This window comes from Amia ocellicauda, chromosome 13, assembly GCF_036373705.1.
Source record: "Amia ocellicauda isolate fAmiCal2 chromosome 13, fAmiCal2.hap1, whole genome shotgun sequence".
Classification (NCBI taxonomy): domain Eukaryota; kingdom Metazoa; phylum Chordata; class Actinopteri; order Amiiformes; family Amiidae; genus Amia; species Amia ocellicauda.
This window is the reverse complement of record NC_089862.1, coordinates 35,526,593-35,551,154: the sequence shown is the minus strand read 5'-3', so window position 1 is coordinate 35,551,154 and position 24,562 is coordinate 35,526,593. Positions and strand designations below refer to the sequence as shown.

The window sequence follows — 24,562 nt, the reverse complement described above, 5'->3', positions numbered from 1 at the left end:
AAACAAACACATACTGACAAGTAAGACAAAAGGGGATAATGAGCTAAAATAACTTTTCTCTGTTGAGCTATAAAGTCCTGTATTTTATCCTGATGAAAACTTCATAGTTGGCAGCCTTTTCATGAAATGCCTATTGAAGCCTAAGCATTTAGTAGTCGATGTGTGTTTCTGAGCATGTGTGTGTGTGTATTTGTTTGTTAACTTGTTTGTTTGGGCTGGCGTGGAAACTATCTGCAGGCTAATTTAATAGGCACCACCTGCAATTTTTTAACAAGTTCATTATTTGGATTGAAACCAAAGTAAAAACAAGATTTATTATTTTGTAGCACTTCTGGCTGAACCACTGAGATGTACTAAACATATCGGTTCTGTATATTGTGTATAGGCAGGATCTCTGTATTTGTCATTTGTAAAAAGAAAATGGTACGGAATTACAGAGTTACTGACCAACGGGGGGCTTCAAAACTTTTCTAATTTGTTTACATATTAGAATTATTTACAAAACATAAAGTTTCTATTGCTGAATTTCAGAGCTGGCACAGTGCTGTCCCAATCAAATCCTCACCAACTGTCCCCCCTAGTAAGCCAGCCAGTAATGAGAGGATTGAACAGTATTGCAAACTAAACATCCATCTTTAAAAGCATCACTTTCATTATTGCTTATGTACACTAACATGAATTATATTTTTGCATCTGACCAAGCTTGGTGGTTTCCTGATAACCAAAGCGGATTTCTTCTTGCTTTCCATCCTGTAATACATTAATCTGGGATTCGTAAAAAACATTTCAATTAATACAAAAAAGGCAGGGATACAATTGTTTACCAAAGGCTTTAAATACTGAGCAACAGGAGGAGTAGGAATATGCGCAGTCAACATTGACAGTGTAGCTTGTGGTAGAAAATAAAAGTTGGATAGTTTTTACAGGATGTCATCAGTATTCTCACTGTGTGTGTGTGTGGGGTGGGGTAGTGCAATGTATTTTCAATTATAATATTGTACTGGCAGGTTATCCTGCATTTTCATATTTCCTCACACACACACCTTTCCCTAATGCACTGCTTCTGCAGTTCCCATAATGAGCTCTGGGTATTGCACTCCCCTGTGCATCCTAAAGTGAACAAGCCGCCCCTGTGCTACACACTGATTACTGCTGGAGATGAGGTGCTCCTTTTTTGCATGCCTGCCTTGTCTCCTTTGAATCCATGGTGCAGAAGAGAAGAAGAGCAACTCTTAACAGCCACGGTGAAACAGCGCATTTCCTGAGAAAACAAAGTGGCACAGACTTTGTGTTTATAAGGAATTCCAGCTATCAGTTGGACCTTTTTGTGTGTAGTTTGTATGGTGAATCCTTTTGCGTTTTATACTGCATTGCCTGCTTTTTCCATCAACACTTGTGTAGAAGTTAAGCACAACAAAGAAGTAGTAGACACTATGGGAAATGCCATCAGTTTCACACAATTAGGGCATTATTTAGCAGTTACAGTTACAAATATTGCCTAACTTAAGGACAACAAAGGAGAGAAGTAATGATGCAATATAGGACTATTAATAACTGTGCCAGACTGGTTGAAATCCTTTAATGCTCAAAAATAAGGAATTCCCATCCTCACGGATCTCCTTTAACAGTTTTCATCACATCTGACAAGATTAACAGTTTCTGTGTTCAATGTTCGAAACTTGAAATGGTTCCTTGTGAATGCTGTAATTCCTTCTCGGTGGGTTGCAGCCCCATGTTGTACTGTGCCTGGGGTTTCAGCATTTCTCCCCTCTCACTAGTAGACTACCGTGTTAGGTATTTAAAAAATAGTACTTAAAAGTTGCAGCTTTAATCTAATGTCTAAATCCTGAAAGCAACCAGTTCTGCGAACACGGCCGTGACTGACAAGATATCGTTAATTATGCAATGTTTGTACATCGTGTCTGTAGAAAAGCCTTTAAGGATTAATAACATTCAGATAAAATGCTTAGGCCTACATCAGACCATTAACGTTTATTTTCTTTTTTCCTTTGATCTAAAACAGACCTTCATGACACGTTGTCACAGAATACTAATAGTCTTGCTTTAACCATAAATGTATCACGCGTGCCATTCATCGAGCTTTGGACTGAAGCTTTGCAGCCAACAAATCCATAACTTTGTAATGTAAACTGTTTTCAACTCAAGAAAGTTTAAACATCAAACCTGGAGGCCAATTTGCTCCTAATATTTCAGGGCTACAGTTTTATTTTGTTTAAGCACTGCAACGCTTGCTGGCATTTTCTCCAGAAGGATTGATGTTCTTTCTTGGGGGCAGAAATAATGGAAATGTGAAGCTGCTTCTAGAAGAATCTCTGCAAATCTGATTTCCTTCACAGGGTTATGTAGCTCATCCCAAATATACCTCCAGCATGGTTTAATTTAAAGTAGTGCCTTATATGTTCTGTCTTAAATGCACATGTGCTTCTTTTTTTTTTGGTAAGCTGCATCAACTCACCATTTCAAACATAAAATGCAAATATAAATATAAATAAGTAATTCCCCAAAGCAAGACATTGTTCTGAGCCCCGATACACCCATCCCTTGGCCAAGAATTTCAGTGAATAGTCCCTCATTGTGTTTTACCTAGAAATATACATAAGCAAATCTGTTTATAGTTCTCTAGCCGGGGAAAATGCAGCAGCAACTTGTATATGCAATGCTGTGGCAATTATACACATATCTTGAATAGAGCACTCCGCCAATAGTTCTTTTTTCAGGGTTAATCTGCTGTTCATTTAATGTGTACCTTTTCTCCATATCTCATTCAATATGAAAACAAAACAACGAATGATTATTGCACAGTTATTGCTGACTGAAACCCCTTGTGCAGCTTTATTATGATTCATTACAAAAATTGCTTTTTGTTCACTGAGCAATTCTAATACATGTAATTGGTACAGTTATTTGTATTCGTGTACAAAGTAAATCGTTCGCTACTTCATCTGTTACTTCAGGTAAGTACAGAATAAATTGATCTGTTGCAAGAATTCGCAGGGGGCTCTGTGCATTGGCTGCGGTTGTGATAGTTTGGTTTGTTTTGTTGCCGTTTATTGTAAATAGAAACTGCACTGGTTATGATACAGCAACCTGAAGACCAAACACAAGACAGATAACCAGCCGCCAGTGAGTATTTTAAAACGTTTCACTATTAGTCTTCACGGCTGTTTTACATTTTACCTCCATTCTTCTCTGGGGAAAGCCTGATAACATCTGGGGGCTTTATGTCGTCCTTAATCTACGTCCGTTTTCTGATTAATTTAAACCAGCTGCACAGGGACAGGAGAGGAAAACTCAAATGAAAATATGCGCAGTGAAAATAAATGTTCGATAAAAATCGAATTGATAAACGTACAGTAACCACTACAGTGACCACTGGACCACTACAGTGACAGTATGTATAGAATGTAGGTTGTTAATTGTGTTTGTCGATAACAGCCTGATAGTATGTAGGTGTGTAGTAGTAGTAATGTACGTAGATTAGTGTCTGGGTAGTATGTAGGTTAGAAGATGTCAATCACAATGTGGTTGGAAACTGTATGAGGACAATGGTACTGTATATGATTGTTCAATAACTGCTTGTAAAATAAAGGGATCTGCTCCAACAGCTGTAAATCCTCACTGCTGATTGGTTGTCGATCACATTATTTACAACAGAAGATGTAGAGTTGGCTTGTTTATATCACCGAGATTGGTTTTGCCATCCCCCCAGTCCCCTTGGCACTCAGATGACCGTGTTTGTGAGAGACCCTGCTGTGTGGAGATGAGCAGCCTTCGCATACACACAACTGTGACAAAACACCAAGCAGCACGCCCATGTGTCCCTGTTGCTGAGCACAAAATACAGAGCACACCGCGAGATGCCTGGACGATCGCCCCGCCGGGATGTCTGATGGAATAAGCCGCGGCCGCGCTGATGGTTGTCCTTGTTTCCCCGCAGCTCCGAGCACAATGTCGCGCTCTCCCTTCTTGCCGCGGCCTCCCTGGCCCTCATCTTCTCCCTGGTGCAGCGGCGGTGCTCTCTGGTCTCTAAAGTAGCCCTGGCGTTGGGCCTGCTGGGCGTCTACAGCTACCGGGCCGCCGTCGGCAATGTGCTGTTCCCATGGCAACGGGATGGGAGAGACATCTCCAAGTAAGTTCACGAAACCGCCGTCTGAAGTGTTGTCCTTCCCAGCGTGAAATGAGTATACGGTTATGTAACCCTTATTCCCTGCTTGTTCACTAAACCAGCATCTAATCTGGAAACCCTAATAGATTACACCAGCTAAATAAAACACTCGGAGTATAATCTATCTGACTAGAGGTTATTATGATTAGGGGCTCTGAATTCCATGTGCAAAGTGCTGATCCACCCCACTTTTCAACAGCTCCTCTGCTGTTATTGAGAGCTACCCAGTCTGTCTGACTGTCACGCAGTCTCTTTGTTGGCCACCTTTAACCCTGCGTTGTGGGGACGTTGCAGGGAAACGCAAGACGCACAGCTCGACCGGAATGGCCTTCATCTCACCCTCCTGGAAGTAAAATCGATCGCGAGGGAGTTCTTTCGTATTATAACAGCAGCAGCACAGGACACATAAGATACAACTCGCAGATGCAGCTTCCTGGAATTGACCCAATACCCTCCAGGATATTAGTATCCGCGTACCTCCCATTTCCCACTGGCCATGGGGATACAATAAAACCAGACCTGGAACTAAGGAATGACGGTCTGGTATGTATATACATCTATATTAATGAATGCAGTGCCAGAATACGTTGCCCCCTGACCAGTGTCCTGTACTGTTCCCTCTAAACAATATTATTAGCCTTTGTTACAGTTACTTTCTCTACAAATATATCTATCTATCTTAGGTGTGTATGACTATGTAGAGGTTTTATTTTGTGTTAGTTTTCTTTTCTACTTTATTCGAAGTCTGCAGAAAAAAGATGTCTGATGAAGACATCATGCCTTCTCTGTTTTGCAAAAAGCAGCATAATAATTGTTAAGAGGCTGCGAATTTCACACCCCTGAAACCTTCGTGTTTCGGTCTGGGTATTAACAATGAAGTGAAAAGTCACTAGTGTGTTATTTATGCAGAAACAACAACATGTTTGGACCCTATCTTAATGAAAGCTGCCATTTGCAATCTGAGGCATCAGACTGGAGAGGTTAGTTGAAAGAGTTGATTTGATTTCTATCAAATCACTCATTTCAATGTATGGCAAACAGCAGGCAGACATTCCCCTCTAAGTGTGTATCGCTCTTGCATGGCATTGGCCCGTCACATTGAGGGAGTTTGCCAAGCCCTGCTGAGTACTTTCTCCCCAGACCATGCGGAGTCCTCTGCCACTTTTGCCAGTAAGGAAGATCTTAAGCGGATAAAATATCTTTGCAAAGGCAGCCCCAGGAACTCCGACAGCCTTCAACAGACAGTGAACATTGAACTGACTCTGCTAAAATAACAGCTTAAAGAATTCATGGGATTTACGCTCCTAGAATCTGTTTAATGTGCAGGCGTTTTGGACCCGAAGCACCCGGCCTGCTTGTCAAGGTTCCAGTTGGTCTGGCCTGACCCGGGTCGGTTTTCTTTTGCCTACATCTTTTTGGTCCACCATCATGATTTTTCTCTTAATGGTATTTCCAGGTCCTTTCATGAAGTCCGCTAGGCTTCTCTATAGATGAGTCCTGCTGCCTCTGGCATTGGAGGGCGGTTTGGGATGTCTGTCTTCAGGGATTGCTTTAAACCTTTTCAATCTGCTCTGACACTTGCTTTTATGGAATTTATTTTCATTTAAATTTAGTTTTTTTTTAAACCCTGCAAATCTGCTGCCTTTAATCTGTTTTCCAGCGGTGGCCTGGGCGACAAACTGGGCATACCTATTACTGTATTGGTGAGGTGTGCCCTCTCTCTCTCCTCAACTGCTAATTCCCTTTTTCTGAAATGTTCTGTTCTGTTCTGTTGTTAGTACTATGGCATTGTACATGTTTTTAGTTATGAGTTACAGTATACCCTGTCAACCCAGCATGTAAAACTAAATATATTTACTATATACTAAAAATATGTAATATAATAATAATATGATGAAGCTGTATCAGTGTTATTAAGATGTAAATGCAACCTTTAAGAGAACAATCAACTTGAACAGCATTTAACCTGTTATTCTCACTGTAACTGCTGTTCCCTCACCTTAAATTAATCTGTGTTGGTTATTCCCGTCATCAGAGGATTCACCTGACCTTACATTGTATTTCCCTGCCAATATGAAAAATAGTCCTCAGTAAACCAATTCCAAGTTAGTCTTAAACTTGGCACAGCATCGTTTTTTCCAGCACACAGTACTATATTCTGTGTCTGAGGCCATCAGATGCATCCCTGGCTGGAAGAACAGTTAGCCCGAGATGTGAACTGCTGTTTTGTTCACTTACCAATCTTATTTCCCCTGAGGGCAGTGCGGGCGTTGATGACTTGAACCCCAAGTTTCTTGCTGCGTCCCATATATTATACCACACAGGCACACAAGGTTGTGTTTTACAACTGATTGCTTTCAGCCATGGTTGATTAATTTCATAACGGCTGCACGCCCAACCATAAGATATCGCTTATGTGTTTTCTGCAGAGAATTAACAATGTTAAAAAAAAAAAAAAACTGCAGCTTCGTCCTGCTAACACACGATGTAGCCTTTTGATCTCCCGGACACTTCTGCCTCCTTATTAAAACCATGAACTCTAACCACCCGGCTTCATTACTGGAGACACGACGGCTGTAGAGAGCAGCAGGGCTGGTGGAGCACTGGGCCTGAAAGTCTGTTTGCTTTGGAAAACATTTTGCCACTTATAACTTCAGGCTAAAATTCAAGTTGACAATAATGTGGCTCCTCAGGAGGTAAGCACCTTGGCTTATGCTGCCTTTTATCCCACGGAGCGATATTTTATTGCTTCTCCTGACTCCTGGTTTTTACTCCCGAATTAAATTTCATGTTCTGAAATAAAACTCTCCCGTACGACTAAGCTCCCTCGCTCTAAAGCAAAAGAACGGTCCTTTTTTATTTTCAAATACATTTTCATGACCAAATATAATTACCTTTAATATTTAATTAGGAAATATGGATGAGGTTGCTCAAGTATCCCAGTCAAACTGAGCCTCGCTGGCATGTCTCCTCCCGCTCCCACTTGGCAGTGTTATAAATCTATCCGTTAAATGCGAGATCAGCAATAAAATCCTAATTTATATTGTGTCTGGGAACAGCCACTTCTGACAAGTGCAGAATTAGCCTTTTTTCTCTCCACAGTATGTATTTTCTGGTTGTATGTGGCGTACCTGTGGGAGATGCAAAATGGACCAAGATGATATTGTTCTGTGTGAAACAACAGCATATGAAGCCGGAATAACCCCGCGGATTATAGACTCATCTATGTCTAATATTAAATATGTATAGTCTATTTTAAATATATGACTAAATATATCAACATAAAATTATATATTATAAGTTAATGGGTCTTGTGAAGGGTTTCTCTTACAGTATAAGAGTGAAGCTGCAAGTTTAGTGCATTTGTTTTCTTTGTCGAAAATCCGAATCTTTAGCGATGTCAGTATTATTTCTGAATACTGATAGTGCTCTGCTTCGGATGACACTGATACACAAGATAAAAGGTAAAGGAATCTTGGGAAATTCTGGTCTGTGATTGGCTGGTTTCTCATATGTGATTTATAATACACATGTTAATCTTCAATTTTGTTTCCTACAAATGTTACTTCTGTTGTTTGTTTTACTTTATGAAGTGCACAAATACTTCAGCAGACATGCCCATGCTGTCTACAGTCGCACTGAGTCCTTTACTTCACTTGCTTTTGAATTTGGCAATATTTATTTATGGTCTCATTCTCTTTTTTTGGGGGGGGGGGAGGTGCCTGAATCGTCTATCATTTTGTCAATGCTTTGATCCTTCCCACCCCTTTGAGCCGCGCAAAAGAGGCTCCAAAAGATCCTCTTTATTCACATGCTCCCTGGAGCAAAGTGATACACTTTTTACCGAGATTCTGGCACTTGAAGTTTGAGTCATAGACCGAGAGATAGAGCCCTACGCCTTCCTCTGTGCCGCAGAGCACCGTGATTGAATACTAAATTTTCACAATTTAATACCCTTTTATGGGCTAAACTGTGTCACCCTGGGTAATAATTTTTTTAATTACTATTTTGAATAATAATAATTTCCGTCATCTTCGTCATCATAATAAATCTAATAGTAACATGTTTTTATAAATGTCTTGCTGTTCAGAGTTCAGAGAAATGATGAACACGGTTTGATATTTTTAATCATTCATTAATAAAAAAAAGGGCCCAGAATATTATGCCTTGGCAGTCTGATAACACTTTGCATGCATAATAAGCCAGGGCAACAGCATTTGTCAATTATTTTCCCTTTGCTGAATATATATGTAGCTGTGTGTGTCTTTTACATTGGTATAAAAATAATTGTCTGCGGTGGCACTTCCAGACAGGATATATTTAAGCACACACCGTGGCCGTGGCTGGGAACATCTGTTCACAGACACTTTTCAGTCGGTTAGATGTATGAGCAGTGCGTGCGCTCAGGGGCACAGTCGCACTCTCAATCTCAGAGTCAGCGTAGGTTCAGGAAGACAATAATCCCGGAGGAGTGTGTTTGTGTGTGAGAGAGATGTAGCTGCTTCCAGTGGGTTATCTCTGTATGAAGACAGTTTAATGTCTTCAGTAAGGTCATAAATTACATGAAATTAACTCCTGAATTGCTGATCTAAACTGTGAGGGCAATGGGCTTGACCACTGAAACCCATGGAGTAGTGTCAGCAGTCATTAACTATTAAAAACTAAATGTCAGATGGTCAAACTCTCTTCTCTGTTACTGCATGTTTCTTACATGTACAGTATATGTATAAGATAAGCTCTAGTGGCTCCAGTGAGGTAACACCACCACTTGGACGCTTGCACGCTACGTTCCCACGTGCCTCAAATCCTGCCCGTGCGTTGGGCTTTGACTGTGCGTTCCCACAATTTGGCCGAGTGCTGCCTGGTGGGGGCGGTTCGAAAGCCATCTGGGCAGAAATCAGGTCTCCGTAGCCGAGCGGCCACTGTGGACCCTCGGGCACCCCCCTACTGGGTGGCGTTAGCCGTTCTGTCTGTGTCTGGTGCTCCAGTCGGTGGAATCGATGAGCGGGGGCACTCTGGGCTCGCAGTGTGAAGAATAGCAGATGGCTTTCCGAGGCGAGCAGCTCAGAGGATGCGAGAATTATCTCATCCCTCCTGACGAGGCTTCGAGGTCGTTCTAGTGAGTCGCGTTCAGTAATTAGGGAAGGGGGGGGATAATTGGAGATTCTAAAAAAACAAAAACAATATTAAAACACTTTCACTATTCATTTCACTGTCCATCTGTGACAGATAGCTATCAGATATGATCTGTTACATTACTTTTGATATGCATGTCACAGATTGTCAGAATAAAGTGTTTATGAAAGAAAATAATATACCATTATGTGCGGTTTGATTTGTGTTTGTTTTACTAATGAAGATGACGAGTCTGGCAGCAAATGCTTTGACATCTGTCTTTCGGGTCAGAAAATGAGCCGATTTTCCTTCCCTCAGTCTTCTATAGCTTCTTATGATTGAGTGTCTGCAATAGCTTTGAGTGTTGGTGTGCGTTTGTTTTTGTGTGTTCATGGTTCGCTAACAATCCAGCGCATTGTAGACGACTCTGCTTAACACACGCAAAAAAACTCGAAATCAGCGAGATGCCACAGAACAGCAGGGGCCAATGTGCACCTTGCCTGCTGTTTACTAACTGGATTCAAACCATTGTGCCGCTATGATATGTATAATTATACAGCATTGTGCTGCTTCTGAGGATCTGACAGTTCAATTATGAGCAACAACAAAATAATACTTGTTTTGCTTTAAAGACATGCTAAATTACGGTTTGATTTGATGCATAGGCTAAAGCCCTGCAAAATTCACGGTGATCTGGGACATCCTGCCACCCCAGTAGTCAATCTAATCCCTCATGCTGTCGGTCAAGCTACTCGGATAAATCAGATATAAGGAAGAATGAACGCATCGCCCACAAGCTGCATATGAACCTGTCCTGTTGTAATGTGGGAGAGTTTCTGCAGCTGATTTATTTAACTTCAGTTAAACAGACTTGTGTACATACATATAAGGTACTGCAGTTTGCACTACATCTTCTTTCATAAATAAATAAACAGACAGAAGACGATGAAACAAAGCCCACAGTGCAGTTTTTTTAATTTCTGTTTGCACAGAGGCATTATTAACTCCCCAAAGAAGAAAAAATATGAAGAAAATATGCATATTGTGTAGCAATATAGTTTAATCTGAAGAGATTTCATAAACGCATGGAATTCTTTCTGAAAATCATATGAACAGTTGTGTAAATTATTTAAATGACTTAAATGTTTAAACAAATCTGTCTGAGGTATATTTTAATAGGATCTTGTCTGACAAGGCTTACCATCTTCAAGATTTGCTGTCAGGTTCAGTGCGTTTGATTCTGACAGGCATCTTTGTGTGTTGTACCATCCGGTTGTTTAATAAATTAATGTTTAATGAGAAGGCATACAAGACTATTTCAGATTGTTTTGTTTTGATTCTATATCTATAGAGAGAGAGAGGCTTCATCAGCTGATTAAAATCTACAAACGTACTGTAATATGTTACTGTCAAAGGTGGACAAAGAAAAACATGCCTGGGGGTCTTCTTTAGTGTATCCACTTCGAGAAGGAGACAGTAATCCACAAGTACAAGTTAACAAATGCATAATTACACTGTTCTGATGAGTAACTAAGATGTAGTTACTGAGGTCCTGCAATGTCAATACAGTGACCTATTGTAACGTGTTCCTGAGGAGCCTTCAAACCCTGTGAAGGCTTCCAAAATAAGAGAGGCAAATGAAAACGAGACGAGAACGGGTCGGCGCAAGATGGCTGTCAGTGTTCAGGCTACTACCACTACTGCTCAGAGAGACCGAGGGGGAGAGAGAGGGGGTTAGATTGGGGAGACACCTGTGGGGAGAGCGCTAATTGAGATTGCTCTCCATGCAGCAGCTGCGGCCACGTAGGAAGTGTGAACGACAAAAACGGCCACAGCTGTCGGCACTGGCCAGAGTAAACGTGAATGACCTTTGCCTGACAACCGTGTCTTGCACACGAGCTGGGTTTACTTAAATAACTAAAACTTAGAATACGTCATTGCATTGTAATCTAGTGCTGAATCAAAAGGGTTCGCACGGAGCCTGTTATTTGAGCCACAGTGGTACTTTTCCCATCGGGATGCCATTTCTTCCATCTTGAAATGAAGTCGTCTCTCTCCCGCTTCCATCTGCTCGTCAAGCGCTTTTTATTCAAGCCGAAATTACAGGGTTACGTGCAACGACCCTGTGTTGAAAGCTCAATCACATTATTACACAGCTCTTTTTCCTGTTCCTTCCCCCTCCGTGGACTCATTCCAGGAACAGGAAGGATGCTTTTGAGATTTGAGGGTCATTTATGGAGGCTGGTCTGTGGTGACATTGACCTTAATTGACCTCCCCCACCGTTGTCTCTTGGTTCTTTGCTGCTTTGTTATCCCTACTTCCTGCATGTGCTGAGATGAACATTGTAATTTCACAATAATCCACGGTCCAGTTATTTTCATGGTTTTTATTTCATTCTGAAGGGCGCCACTGTCTTCACGACATAAATCCTGTGTTCGTTTTTTTATTGTTATAAATGTTGCTCGTAACGGTGCATATCTGAGACTTGCTATAGCTGTATATCCACCAGCACTCGCCACGGTCCACATCAAATCACTGTTGTACAAACCTCACATTGGGAGGAAAAACGGGAAAAAGAGGTTTGCTGTAGCGTGCTCTGTGCAGTTTCGGAGTTTGGCTATGAGGGTGTTGTGTTCATGTACAACAGAAGACTCCCTAGAAGTTGAACTTACAAAGTGTTTGTACAATGAAATGGAGTAACTTTCACTTCATTTTTATCAGGATGTTGTTTCTCATGTAATGTTATGTGTACAGGTGATTGTTAAACCGTGTAAATTGCCTTGGATAATCTGCTAAATAATTTAAATAAAACTGATAATAATGATTATAATAAGACTTACATTATCAGAGAGCACACCACTGCTGGTTAGGAAAGTATAATATATAGAAAGTGATCAGAACTGGTTTATTCTTAAGAGATGATCATCTTATTAAATGAATTACCCTTACTGTGCCATGGGTATATTTTGTTGTTGTTACTGTTACTGTTGCTACAATTGGATATCAATATTTCTCCCTCTTTATTTCTACAAACGTGCAGCTTTTTGGGTAGCATAAAAACAAACCAAGTGTCATTTTTCCCTCCTTAGTGTGACACTGTATGGCTGCTTGTGTGTGCTTGTCTGGTGTTGGTTGGCGAGTTGTTTGTGACATTCTGGACCCATCGCCCCAGTACTCGCAGGCAGAAATGCCAAGTGCATCAATGACAGAGATGCACTTCATTCTCCATTACAGTCTCTTTGTCTGCATCGATTTTGAAAGAGGGGAGGTGTTATCTTGGCAGCAAGAGAATTTTACTATGCAGCGCATTAATGCCATAGTGACATTTCATCGTGATTTCCCCTTGAGGGTATGTGCCACTTCTAAATAGCGAGAGGAGAGACAGAGATTACATTTGCATGTATTTTCTGCCCATCTGTGCCGCTGCGGAGTCGCACGCGGCAAACTTTTCAGAACCCCCTCAAGAGGTTGATTAATTTCGGTGCCCTCTTCAAATTGTAAAGGCCGTGCGGAAGCAGCCATTTTTGCGTTTGCAGCTTGTGTTGCCCCAGCTTTGTTTAGTGCCCCTCACTTCCTCTGCTGCTCCATCTGAAGTAGCATTTTCCTCCGCCACGGGGGAGACGTGGAGTGAGTATCTCAGGACCTGAAGTGACCCGTCATTGACATCGCTGGATATGTCGGTACAGAAGAGGACTCGCTGCATTGCCATTGGTGGTGCAGGCAACGTCAAACACTCGCACAAAGCATAAAGCCAACGCAGCACTGAAAGCAAACAGATAAACCCAGGATGATTAGACGCTCCACTGTGTGGGAGAAATCTGCTCTCCGTTGAAGTGCTCCTTCATAAAGGATGAAACTGAGAGTTCAAGACAGAAAAAAAGCAACAGGATGAACAACTGGCAGATTTTCATACAAGAGCCTCTTCTGCAGTCGAAAGCACCTTGGCTTCTATTTCTGTCCCACCACGAGGACATGTTGTTCTTGTGTGGCTAAAAATACAAATTTCATCCAGTTCTGACATTTCAGAAACCTTTATCCTGTTAAGTTATAAATCCCTGCTCAGTCACTACATATTATTTCCAGCTAATGAGCTTTTCTCTTTAAAACTTCCTATTTCCAGGTGATGAATCATAACTCGGGTTCAACCAGGGGACGTAATTGATTATTAGATTTCTCTTTCACTTTCTATTGTCGTTTTTTCCATTCCACTGGCTCGATCCGAGTACAAAATGCTTTTACAAAGTGTGGCCTGACCGCCTGGGACTGAAAATGAGATTTTCACTCACTACTGCCGATTGATTTACAAGGCACTTACTGGTCCAAACAGATGAGAAACCTCTCTTCAAGATAATAGTGGACCACCTATCGCCCAATTATCAGGTTGAAGATGTTGGATCATATATAGCAAGGCCTGCCTTCCATTCTGATTGAGAGGCACTATAAGTCTGTTTGCATCCAGTCTTTACTCAGCATTCACTGCCTCTAAGTAGTAGGGATGACCAATCATGTCGTCATCACCTGTGAGACAGTGTGGCCTGGGTTTGCTGCTGTCTGTGCCACGGTAGGTCCTGCTTGGCCTACAGTAACAGTAAAGCCCTTCTAGAAGCCAGAAATGGCTGTGGTTTTCCCCTTTCTGCATCCTATTGAGACCTATAAGGCATGCCACCTGCATTCGGACATTTCTGAGGAACAAGCTCCGTAGATCATCTGTTTTGCACACACACTTTTAAAGCTGTCTAAAATGACAGGATCCTTTTCAAAGGGTTTGTTCAGTTGGTAGTCCCATTTTTTCTGTAATTGCCCTCAAGAAGCTTCTTCAACTGTCAAAGTAAAATATTTGTCTTTGTGTTCCCACTTGCGCTGCTTCATTTAATTTGTAGCTTTTTTTGATGGGATGAAGTGGCATTGTGGGAAACAGAAGTGCCTTTAGTGCCAAGGAAGAGAAATCAAACTCGCAATAATATTTAAGTCAACGTATTGTGAGAAGATGCATCATAGTAATGTTAATGATGTGCTTTCTTTCATTTTCTTTTAATTTTATCGAAATTGTTCTTTTTTTTTCCATCATTGTGAACTTCATCTCTGTGTTATTTTGTTGAGAACTGGGTGCTGAACTGTAGGAATATTTTCAGCCCTCTACCATAGAGATTTCAGGTTTCACTATACCTGTGACATTATTTTGAATCTTGAATTGCATTCAAATAAATTTCCACAATGAGAATAGTTTCAATATGTTTTAATAAATGCTGCCATTAGAAAACTGAAGCACTTAATCAGTTAAAGATAAAACAAAAAATACAAATGTTTTCTTTTTTTTTATTTGTCGGCTTGTTTTTTAATTAAAGATGCCCGTTTGACATATGGTTTTCTATACACAGGTGTTTTTCAGCTTATAGGAGCTTTTCAGGATTAGAAAGAATAATGTTGAATATTTTCTGTGATTAATCTGTTGGATGTATAGAGTGATGCAGGACTGAGTTACTGTGGAGCTTATAGTCTACTAAATCATATGCAAAGTCTTAAACACTGGTACATGAGGCATTACGGGGACAATCATTGTTCTCTGAGTGGCATAGTGTCTTCTCCACATGTAACAAAGAAGTGGAAGCTGGTTTTCGCATTACATACTGCTGTAAAACATACCAGAACACATTGGGAATATAAAAACTTCTGGAAACAGGAGAAGGGAATATATTACTTGACCCAGATAGATTCTAATTCTAATTCCTTACAACTAAGGACTAAATGCCCAAAGTGTCCTACTGGGCTTTTACAACGTGAGCATCAGGGGATGCTTTGCCTCACTCTGAAGGTGCCAAGTGGTCATAGCGGTGACCTGAGTTCAGTCATTGGCAATTCAAAATTGTGGCGGAAGAGTGAAAAATATATTTTTTATTTTTTTTTATGAAAAGGATTGAGTCCTGCTAAATTGCTTACTCCAGTGATGTAATCAGTGTGACCAATCTAGAGACTGAAAAAAAATGTTTGACTTGGACTCTAAATCATTAATATCGAGGTGAAACTGCTGTCTTTTGATTGACCGTGGGGACATGCTGTTTGTGGTTCCTATTCTGTATTGAAATACATGGTTACTACATGACTGTTGCAACACTGTGAAACATGCATGAGACGGATGTACTGGCTCGAGATGCCAAGCAGAAAATCACCAAGGCCAGATGTTGTCCTTTTAAATAACTGTTTGTAGCTCACAGGGGTCTGAGGGAAAAGCACATTGTTAGGGACTGACAAGCTGACTGACAGTGCGGTTTGTTTTCTGCATAACTCTAGGGTGTTTACCTTAAAAATAAATGTATATAGACATTGTAGAAAGAGTGTATGCATTACTTTTTTATATAGAATCATATACACCAGTGTTAACCACACAGGTCAGCCTCAATGCCCCTGCTGTGTAAGTGTGAAGGATGCAGGAGAGCAGCTGAGTTCTACACGAGTGTCCTCTTCATTCGATTGATATGGACAATTATTGTATGGCAATGCAGAGAGTTTCACGAGAGAACGGTGTACTTCACCGGCCGCCATGCGCTGTGGATTTGAACACAGGAGTCATTTAATAACCGTGTGCTCTCGACCCACTCCACGCCCTCATGTTAAGCCGCATTCAACACACTGTCGCATGACTGGAATGGGAATCACTTCCTTGCCCGGTTCATTTGATATCCTGTGTTTTGAGCAGTTTTTTCCCTCTCTCTCCCTCTCCCTCTCTCTCTCTCACTCTCTCTCTGCCCAGGGGCACGGTGGAAGCCCGTTTCGTGTACATCTTTGTCCTTGGCATCCTCTTCACTGGCGCCAAGGACCTGCTGAGGTCGCAGGTCATCACCTCGGACGGCCGCCTGCAGAGCCGCGGCCTGTGGGAGGTCTACAGCGGGGTGGTGCTGCTGGCCGCGCTGCTGTTCAGGCCCCATAACCTTCCCGTCCTGCTGTGCTGCCTCCTGACGCAGGCCATGATGGCCCGGTACATCTGGAAGGAACTACAGTACGACGCCGCCCAGACCACCATCATGCACTACTGGTTCGGCCAAGCCTTCTTCTACTTCCAGGTCAGCAGTCTGTAATATCAAATATCCATGGGTTGGGCTTTTAATGGGCGAAGGCGCTGTGGGTTGCAGGGGTCGTGTATTTGTCTGAGAGGCTTTGAAATTCCAGTACGAGTCCATTAGCTTGTTATGCATTGAAGCATAAAATGACAGGCTTTTAAAGGTCGATTTGCATAAAGCGATGACCGCAGCTCCATTCCCGATTTTTATTTTTAGCCGGCATAATTGAATTGTTATCATCGTGGCTCTTTGTTCCATCGATGATTGCTAATAAAGACCAAAAGCAACGTGGCGGTTTTCAATTATTCACCTTCATACTGGATGTGTGCAGCCCTTGCTTGTCAGCAGAGCTTTGTCTTCCTTGAGTCACACATCCCGGACTTTAGAGAAAGGGAGGCTGCGTACACATTGATTTGCAAATGCTTCAACTTTCTCTGTCAGTGGCACAAGGAGGATCCCTCGCTATTGGCAGAAGTCTAAGGTCTTTTCATCTCATTTGTGTCATTTCTGAGCCCTCCTCTGCAAACACAAAGGGATATCTGAAAGAAAAGAGAGAGGAGAAAAACAAAAAAACAGCTACATAACCTGGTGATGTGGCAGCTGCTTGTTCAGGATCCAATTAAGTTATATATTGGATCCTAACAGTTGAGCACGCATTTGAAACTCAACTGCTGTGTACAGGCTATTAGAATCGCACAAACACGTTAACTTTGAGAAGGAAGTTGTGGCCCTGAGAGATTTTGCTCAAAATGAAAAAGTTTGTCAGGTCTTGCACTATATATAATTCCTGTGTAATAGCAAGTGTATATGAAAGGTCAGATGGTCGGGATTCAGTAAGAATAGCTGTGAGAAAAGATCAGAAATAGCATCACTCTTTCTACTTCAGCAGCAGTGCTAGACTCACGTGCATGACTTTAAATGTAAAAACAACATGGATACCTACAGAAATTAATTCCGTAAACACCGCAGGAAATTACATATTTTTTCCTTAGCTGTTTTCAGAAACTAAGCCATTGGACCTTTAGCATGGGCCAGATTCAATCTTTTTCATTTCAACAAACAAATAAACAACATTATTAAAATATTAAAATTGTCTCCCAGGTCCAGCGTTAATAAGAGGTGGGATGTGATATCTTAGTGCCTGAACGATCTGTTGCTGGCTAAACCAGTTACTAATGTCTGTATCAAGACAGAGTTATTTTAATATGTATAAATTATTCAAAGCTGAGATTTGCAGTATTAAAAAGAACGTCATTAAGCAAAATGAGACAAAAGAAGAAGAAAAAAATGAGATGTTTGGGGTGCTGGTTACCAACACGGTAATGGAGACACTTTCAGAGGTTGATGTTTTCTTGGTGTTGAAGATTAATCATGCCAGACGTGTCCAGTTATAGGCATGGTTTTCTGCATCTGTGGCAAAGCCAGGATTAGTGAGCATTCAGTTTGCTATGTGGCATTCGACAGGTGTGTTAAGCTTTGATCTCATTCTGGATTTTGGATGGAAATGTCTTATTAAATCACTACACCACACCTACTCTGGCCAACCTACAAAAAAGTATGGCATCAGGGCTGTGGATTCTGATTTCCAATTGGTATTTTCACACCTCTATGTATTGTTTGTTTATTTGTTATGTTTTTCAGGGCAATTCCAACAACATTGCAACTGTGGACATATCCGCAGGCTTCGTGGGCCTGGACAACTATGTTGAAATTCCCGCCATTTTCCTGACCGCCTTCAGCACCTATGCCGGCCCGCTCCTTTGGGCCTGCCACCTTGTGTGCTATCTCAGCTCAGAGCGAGAGAGGTGAGTTCTAGGTGATGTTAAACTGTGCATCTGTCTATGTAAGCAGTGATTACATTTAGCAGGCCTCTTCAAAGATTTCAGTTTTCGTTCCAACCGACCGTGCAGTGACATAATTAACACGTTTATTTGCTAAATTAGTCAGCATTGATAGGATCTCTGTTTAAAGACACCTAAACTTCAATCCGAATATCAGGGTTCGTTGTATTTCACGCATGCAGTCATGAGAGACAGATATGTTTGTGGATAGCCTGGGGGTTTTGCAGATCATAGCTTTCCTGAGCAGGTTTGCCATAGCTACGTGAGTGTTTAGTACGGTGTGCATTATTAATGAAGACTGAACTCTGAATTCACTGCGTGTGGTTCGGGCAATTACAACTCCACGTGTACGACACAGCTGTGAGCGGCCTTGACTTCAGATAGCACATCTGGAGGAAGTATGAGGAGCACAGACTGGAAGAGACACCAACACGCCTGTGTCTGGTAGTGTGGCCTGGTACACAGATGGGCTTGGGTGAGGCTTGTGTTCAACAGACCAGGAAGTACAGAAGGGAATTTGGAAAATCACACGCACGTCATTTTAGAGTCATAGGGCTCTGTCAGTTGAAGAGGCAATTAAGCGAACTCCAGGGTATATTTAGAGCAAGGAACATACAAGTGTAGTGAGAAGTATTCCTACCCTTCACTTAAAACAAAAATTTGGAGATCTATTTAGTGTAGTAAGTACTGTTCAGTAAACGACACTCATTTCTCAGTAATATGTGTATTGGAAATTGGTGAACAGTGGTTTAGCCTGGAGAAAGCTGTAAAGACGCCATTGACTGAAGTGAGTTTAGACAGGGTGTGTAAACTTTTAACTGCCATTGCATTGATTTTCACACCCCCTGTCTTAACGCACTTCAGCTAAGTGGTATCTTTACAGTTTTCTCTAGGCCAAATCAATGCACAGCGAGTGAAACGGGGCAGAGAGTGTAGGAGATTGATAATGTGACCCACCCCACCCCCCCGAGCTCGGAACAGCGCCCAAAGCCCCCGTCAGGGGCCTGGAATTGTGGTGGTGTTGTTACCCTGCAGGGCGCTCAGAGGCGTGTCTCAATCTGGGTGGGGGGGCTCTGACCTAATCCACAGCTGTATCTACTTTGAATGGAAATGGAAATGGAGAGTATTTTTGCGGAAGTGATATAGACAGACATAGTTTAAAACACATCTGAAGTGTATCTTGAGTGGCAAGTGATCGAGATTGATTGAAGAGAACCCTATTACACGTGTACCCTAGCCTGAAATTAACTGTCACATCAATTAATCGAGGCTTGTATGTTGTTCATATGCACATTTTCACAGTGGAAAATAACAAAGGTAAACAAGATTGTGCACTGTATAGAGATGCAATGTTAAAGTGCATCGTGTGCTTAAATATACCGTAAGTAATTACTCTTTCAAATGAATCACATGTCAAATTGTGTATTGTGTGGGAGAGCGTTTAAAGAGTGTTTTTTCATTAAGCAGCTCTCAAGCCTTTTGTTCTCAGTGTCTAATTCCAATTAGAGTGACTGATAACGAGCTGGAAGAGGGGAAGGCTTTCCACGCAGTTGTGTTTGTGTGCTGTAGTATTTTAATATTTGATGGCTTGTTGTGCGTTCATCCTTCCCCTAGGAACTGTTTTGGGGGAAGAAAAATTGGACGTCCAATTAAAATAAGTGAGAGAACTTGAAATGTGCGCCTGCTGATTATAACCTATAATGTGAATCGGCAAAATCACACGGAGGCGTTCCAAATAATATGACATTTAGTCTTTCAAATAAATTAGTTTATTACAGTGTTTTGACTGCTGTGCCTTGTGCAATTAATAATAATATTGTGTAGTGGTAATAATAAGTTGAAAAAAGTTTCAACCAGTAATAAATGATGGTGGACTCCTGTCGTTAATCCCAATAGGCAGTTTGCAGTTTTGTCCCAGCTGATTGACCTGGTCACAGACATATTTTATGTATTTATTGCTTGTTTCACAGGGTCAGGTACGTTAAGCACCATGCTGCACCCCAGACTCATGGCCTCCTAAGCACCGAGCATTTTTAATTTCCATCTCGAGTGTCTGAACAGGCCGGTTGATCAGATTCATACTAATATAAGAGCCATGATTTATGCCGCAGTGTTGGTGTTGAATCGGCACCGTCTCAGTCTAGTGCAGCAGCAAATACCCGTCCTCCCAGCGGTCTCCAGACCCTCATCTCGTCTCATTACCCACCGGTGCTGACTCTACCGTCTTGCCCGTGCTGCTCTAGCCTTCACAGTGTGTCACGTTGACTACCACCAGTCTGGACTGATGCATTGGTGGCGCTCCAAATGCTGGGGGCACTTTGTGTGATCTATTGGCAGGGAATCTGTCATCTCTGAAACCCGCTCGGCGTGGCCATCCATATACGGTTCAGCAGAGGTGTGAGAGACAGATTCGCAGGCTGAGGGAATAATAGCCATGATTCTGCAGTTCTGCACAAAGTTGTGTGTATATATATCACATTGTCAAAACTGCGGAATCATGGCCATTACATGTGTGTGTGTAATATAGTCAATGATAGTTCCTGTTCCTGCTAGTGTTATTTTATTTCATATTATATTTTCGGTTTTTGGTTCACTGTTTGATGCACATTATGTTAGTCAAAGACTTTTCAGCAAACTAAAAGCTTTCAGTAGAAAAATGATCTCTCAGCTGCAGACTGCGAGCTTATATCTTAACCATTCATCTGTCGTTGCCTTTCAAACATTTTCCTTTTACAGAATAAAGTGCAGATTCAGAAAACGCCTGTGATACATTACATCCTGAGTGGTATTTTGACCGAAAGCTCGTGTTTCATCCACAATGCATTATCAGCATCCAGAAAACCTTTACTAATAAGTGCTGAATACTTTAGACGTATTGCTACGGAATTTGGTCAAGGATTTTTATGCTAATACACAAAAACAAAAAATGAATTTATGTATTAATTTGAAATCTCTTGCTAGTCTCTAGGTATCCCCTTAATGATGTATGACTTTGCTCAAAATATCTCCCATTAAGAAAGGGGGGAAAAATCTATTGCTTTTATTTGTGATTTTTTTTTCTTCTTCTTCTTTTTTTTTTTTTTTAACTGTATGTGAGACATTAATCATTTTAAGATAAAGCTCACTTTCTCCCACAGAAGCTGGTGCTTGAAGGGAACCCCCTCTCTGTATGGGTTAAGAATTATATTTCACATTAGCTATGCAGACTCACACCGAGCCGTCCCGCAGTGTGTTTGCAGGAGATTTTTATTTCTCAGATACACTGACCTGATTTATACCGCGTTCTTCTGGGAAATTGAATAAGTAAGGTTGCAGCTGAAGGACCTTTCACTGTGCAGCTCCGCATCTGATACATTTTAAACGGCTCTCCACAAAACTACCCTTTGTTTTTTCGCGTTTTCGTCTGTATTGATTTGTAAGCGCCAGCCAACATGTTCTGTATTGGAAATGCCACTGAATTCATCAGGGTTGTCCTCATTTAAAGCTGGTCATTTTCTGTATATAGAATATGTTGTCGCAAGTTGTACCTCATTGCTTGCTCTTACGATTAAATGCTCTCTCTTACAATCCTGGTTTTCAATTTAATGCCTGATATTCAGCCTATGCACAGGGTTTCAGGATGATTCAAACCAGTTAAAAGTGGCTGCATGAGCTTAATCCACAGTTACAAACCCATCAGCTTCTCCAGATACTCCTATAAAGACAACTCTGCGAGACGCTGCATGTAACTCATACACCCTTTGAGTTTTAAGCAATTATACCTGCAGGGATGAAGTTGCCCTTCAGGTGGAAAATATATTTTTATATCCATGCATTTGTGATTGCCCCCTTTTAGGTCAGGTGACTTTCAAGCAACCTGAGACAGACTGAAGCCGTAGAGATGCCGACTTAATGTGTGCTTCAGTCAACTCTGATCACACATGCTTTTCAATGGCAGTTATATTTTAAGTGGCATGTGTCTGTGGAAATATTTAAAATAAAAAACCCAACAGCACTGTCTATCAGACTATAATTGATGTCACTAAATATTTTCAGTTCAATCTGTTTAGGTTCTTTAATTGGACTCACAGTCCAAGATGTTTGCATGATAAATTACTGTCACATTTTCAAATGGCAGGCAGAGCGTTTACACACATCTTTGTGTTACAACACAATTATAATAGGGGGTCACTGCTTTGATGGGAAGGAAGTGCTGCGTGGACAGAACCATTCTCAGGTAATCACTGGATCTCCTGCACCAATGTCTCCCAAACACCGGTTCCCCGGACCATCGCCAGTCCAAAGCCTATACTGTTAATTTAAAATCCTCATTAAAAAAAAATCCATTGAGATATTAAGAAACTATTTTTTAATTCTTCAAGTGTTCTGCGTTGGTATTGCATATTTTACACATGTGTATGTTGTATATGCAGTAACATATATGTTGGCTGTGTAGTTCATACTGTCCAGTCAAGAGGAGCCCATTGGCCCCATCGTGCTCGTTTGGTGTCCAGTAATAACTAAGTGATCAAGGATCCTATCCAGTCTGTTTTTGAATGTTCCCACATTGTCTCTTCAGCCACATCGCTGGGGAGTTTGTTCAGATTGTGACGCCTCTCTGTGTGAAGAAGTGTCTCCTGTTTTCTGTCTTGAATGCCTTGAAGCCCAATTTCCATTTGTGTCCCCGGGTGCGTGTGTCCCTGCTGATCTGGAAAAGCTCCTCTGGTGTGATGTGGTCGATGCCTTTCATGACTTTGAAGACTTGGATCAAGTCCCCATGTAGTCTCCTCTGTTCCAGGGTGAAAAGGTTCAGGTCCCTCAGTCTCTCAGTTGGGCATTCCCTTCAGACCTGGAATAAGTCTTGTTGCCACCCACAGCCAGGCCACAGTGTGAAAGAGTTTGTCCGCTACACATTGACAAAGACCAGCGCGGTTTGTTGGAATTCGACTCCAGCACCACGTTGACACAATGCACTTGTAAGCAGTTCCATAAATATGTAGTGGATTAAAAACAAGAGACATTGTGAGTTAATTTCATCCAGACATCTCTGGGGGAAAAAAAATACATCACTACTCATCTGTTAATCTGTGTGCCCCGGCTTCCATGCCTTAGCACAGCACTGAGAAATCATCTTTCACAAGCAAACAGCAGGGAAGAGACTGTTTGACCGTCGGGCTGTGAAGCAGCTCCAAGGCCTGATTGAGCTGCTGAATCTCCACAGTTAGAGCTGCATTCATCTCACAGGAGTTTGTTCTGTTGACTATTTCTGCTACCCTGATTAAATAATACGATGTTTGTTTATTCGTGCAAGTAAACAGTCTGCCCAACATAATGTTCTGAGTAGCCCTTGAGGGGAAAACTAAAAATAGTGCGAGTTAGCACTGTTTCTTTTTATCAAAGCACAACGTCTTCCCCTCACAGCAGATTCCTCCCTATATCTTTTTTAATTAAAATTACAATTACGGACGACCTTTAAAGGTCATCGTGACTTTGGGAAACAAGGCTATGCCATACAAACACCACTTTTTGAGCTTCTTTTGTAATTTATTTTATACCTGATACAGAGGGAAACAAATGGATGTAAACATTGGCACATACAGCTCTGGAAAAAATTAAGAGACCACTGCAAAATTTTCTTAAATCAGCATCTCTACATGTATGGCAGCCATACCATTCCATTCATATTTTTATTTGGACTTTGGGAGAAATGTTGTCAGTAGTTTATAGAATAAAACAAAAATGTTCATTTTACACAAACACATACCTATAAATAGTAAAACTGGTAATTTTGCAGATTTTGCAATTTTCCCCAGAGCTGTACGTAGATTGGTTAAGCTACAGTGTGAATGATGTGTTTATCTGACTTCTGCTCGTTTTATAGGTTTTTCTTGCTGTGATATTTTTTCTTTAGTAATCCATCACCCAGAGAGCAGACCAGTGTTTAATTCCTCTAAGCTTAATTATATTCATCCTCACTTTCAAATGGCATCGTTTAGTTCTTTTCTGTGTAAAAACAAATATCTTCTAAAATGCTGTTGAAGGAATCGTTTGTATCCCTGGCTTTCTATTTCTTGTCAATGTAAAAAAAAAATCCTGAAATGTCGCTATTGACACTGCTGACTTAATTTCCTGCTTGAAGTCGATTTCTGTGAGCAGACTGCTGAAAAGTAAGACTTTATTTTTAGCTATAGGCAAAGACAAAAGTGTCTTTTTTCTCCCATCTGCATAAATCATGAAACATTATGGGTTTAGAAGTGGTGAGAATCATTAAAATAAACATTAATATTATTTGTATAATGTATCAAATATAATTCTCCCAAATAAAAATGTGTCATGAATAGTCTCATCCAAAAGTATTGAATCAGTCTAAATTGAGAGGATTGTG

The 24,562-nt window shown here is 41.2% G+C and overlaps 1 protein-coding gene across 1 annotated transcript in view; it reads left to right on the top strand.

Moving 5' to 3' along the window:
* pigg (phosphatidylinositol glycan anchor biosynthesis class G (EMM blood group)) overlaps positions 1-24,562 on the top strand; it is a 93,602-nt gene that overhangs the window by 62,809 nt on the left and 6,231 nt on the right. Inside the window, exons 10-12 of the mRNA XM_066720758.1 lie at positions 3,959-4,150; positions 16,051-16,360; positions 17,999-18,162. Coding sequence (XP_066576855.1) covers positions 3,959-4,150; positions 16,051-16,360; positions 17,999-18,162 — 666 coding nt within the window. The remainder of the gene's footprint in view (positions 1-3,958; positions 4,151-16,050; positions 16,361-17,998; positions 18,163-24,562) is intronic.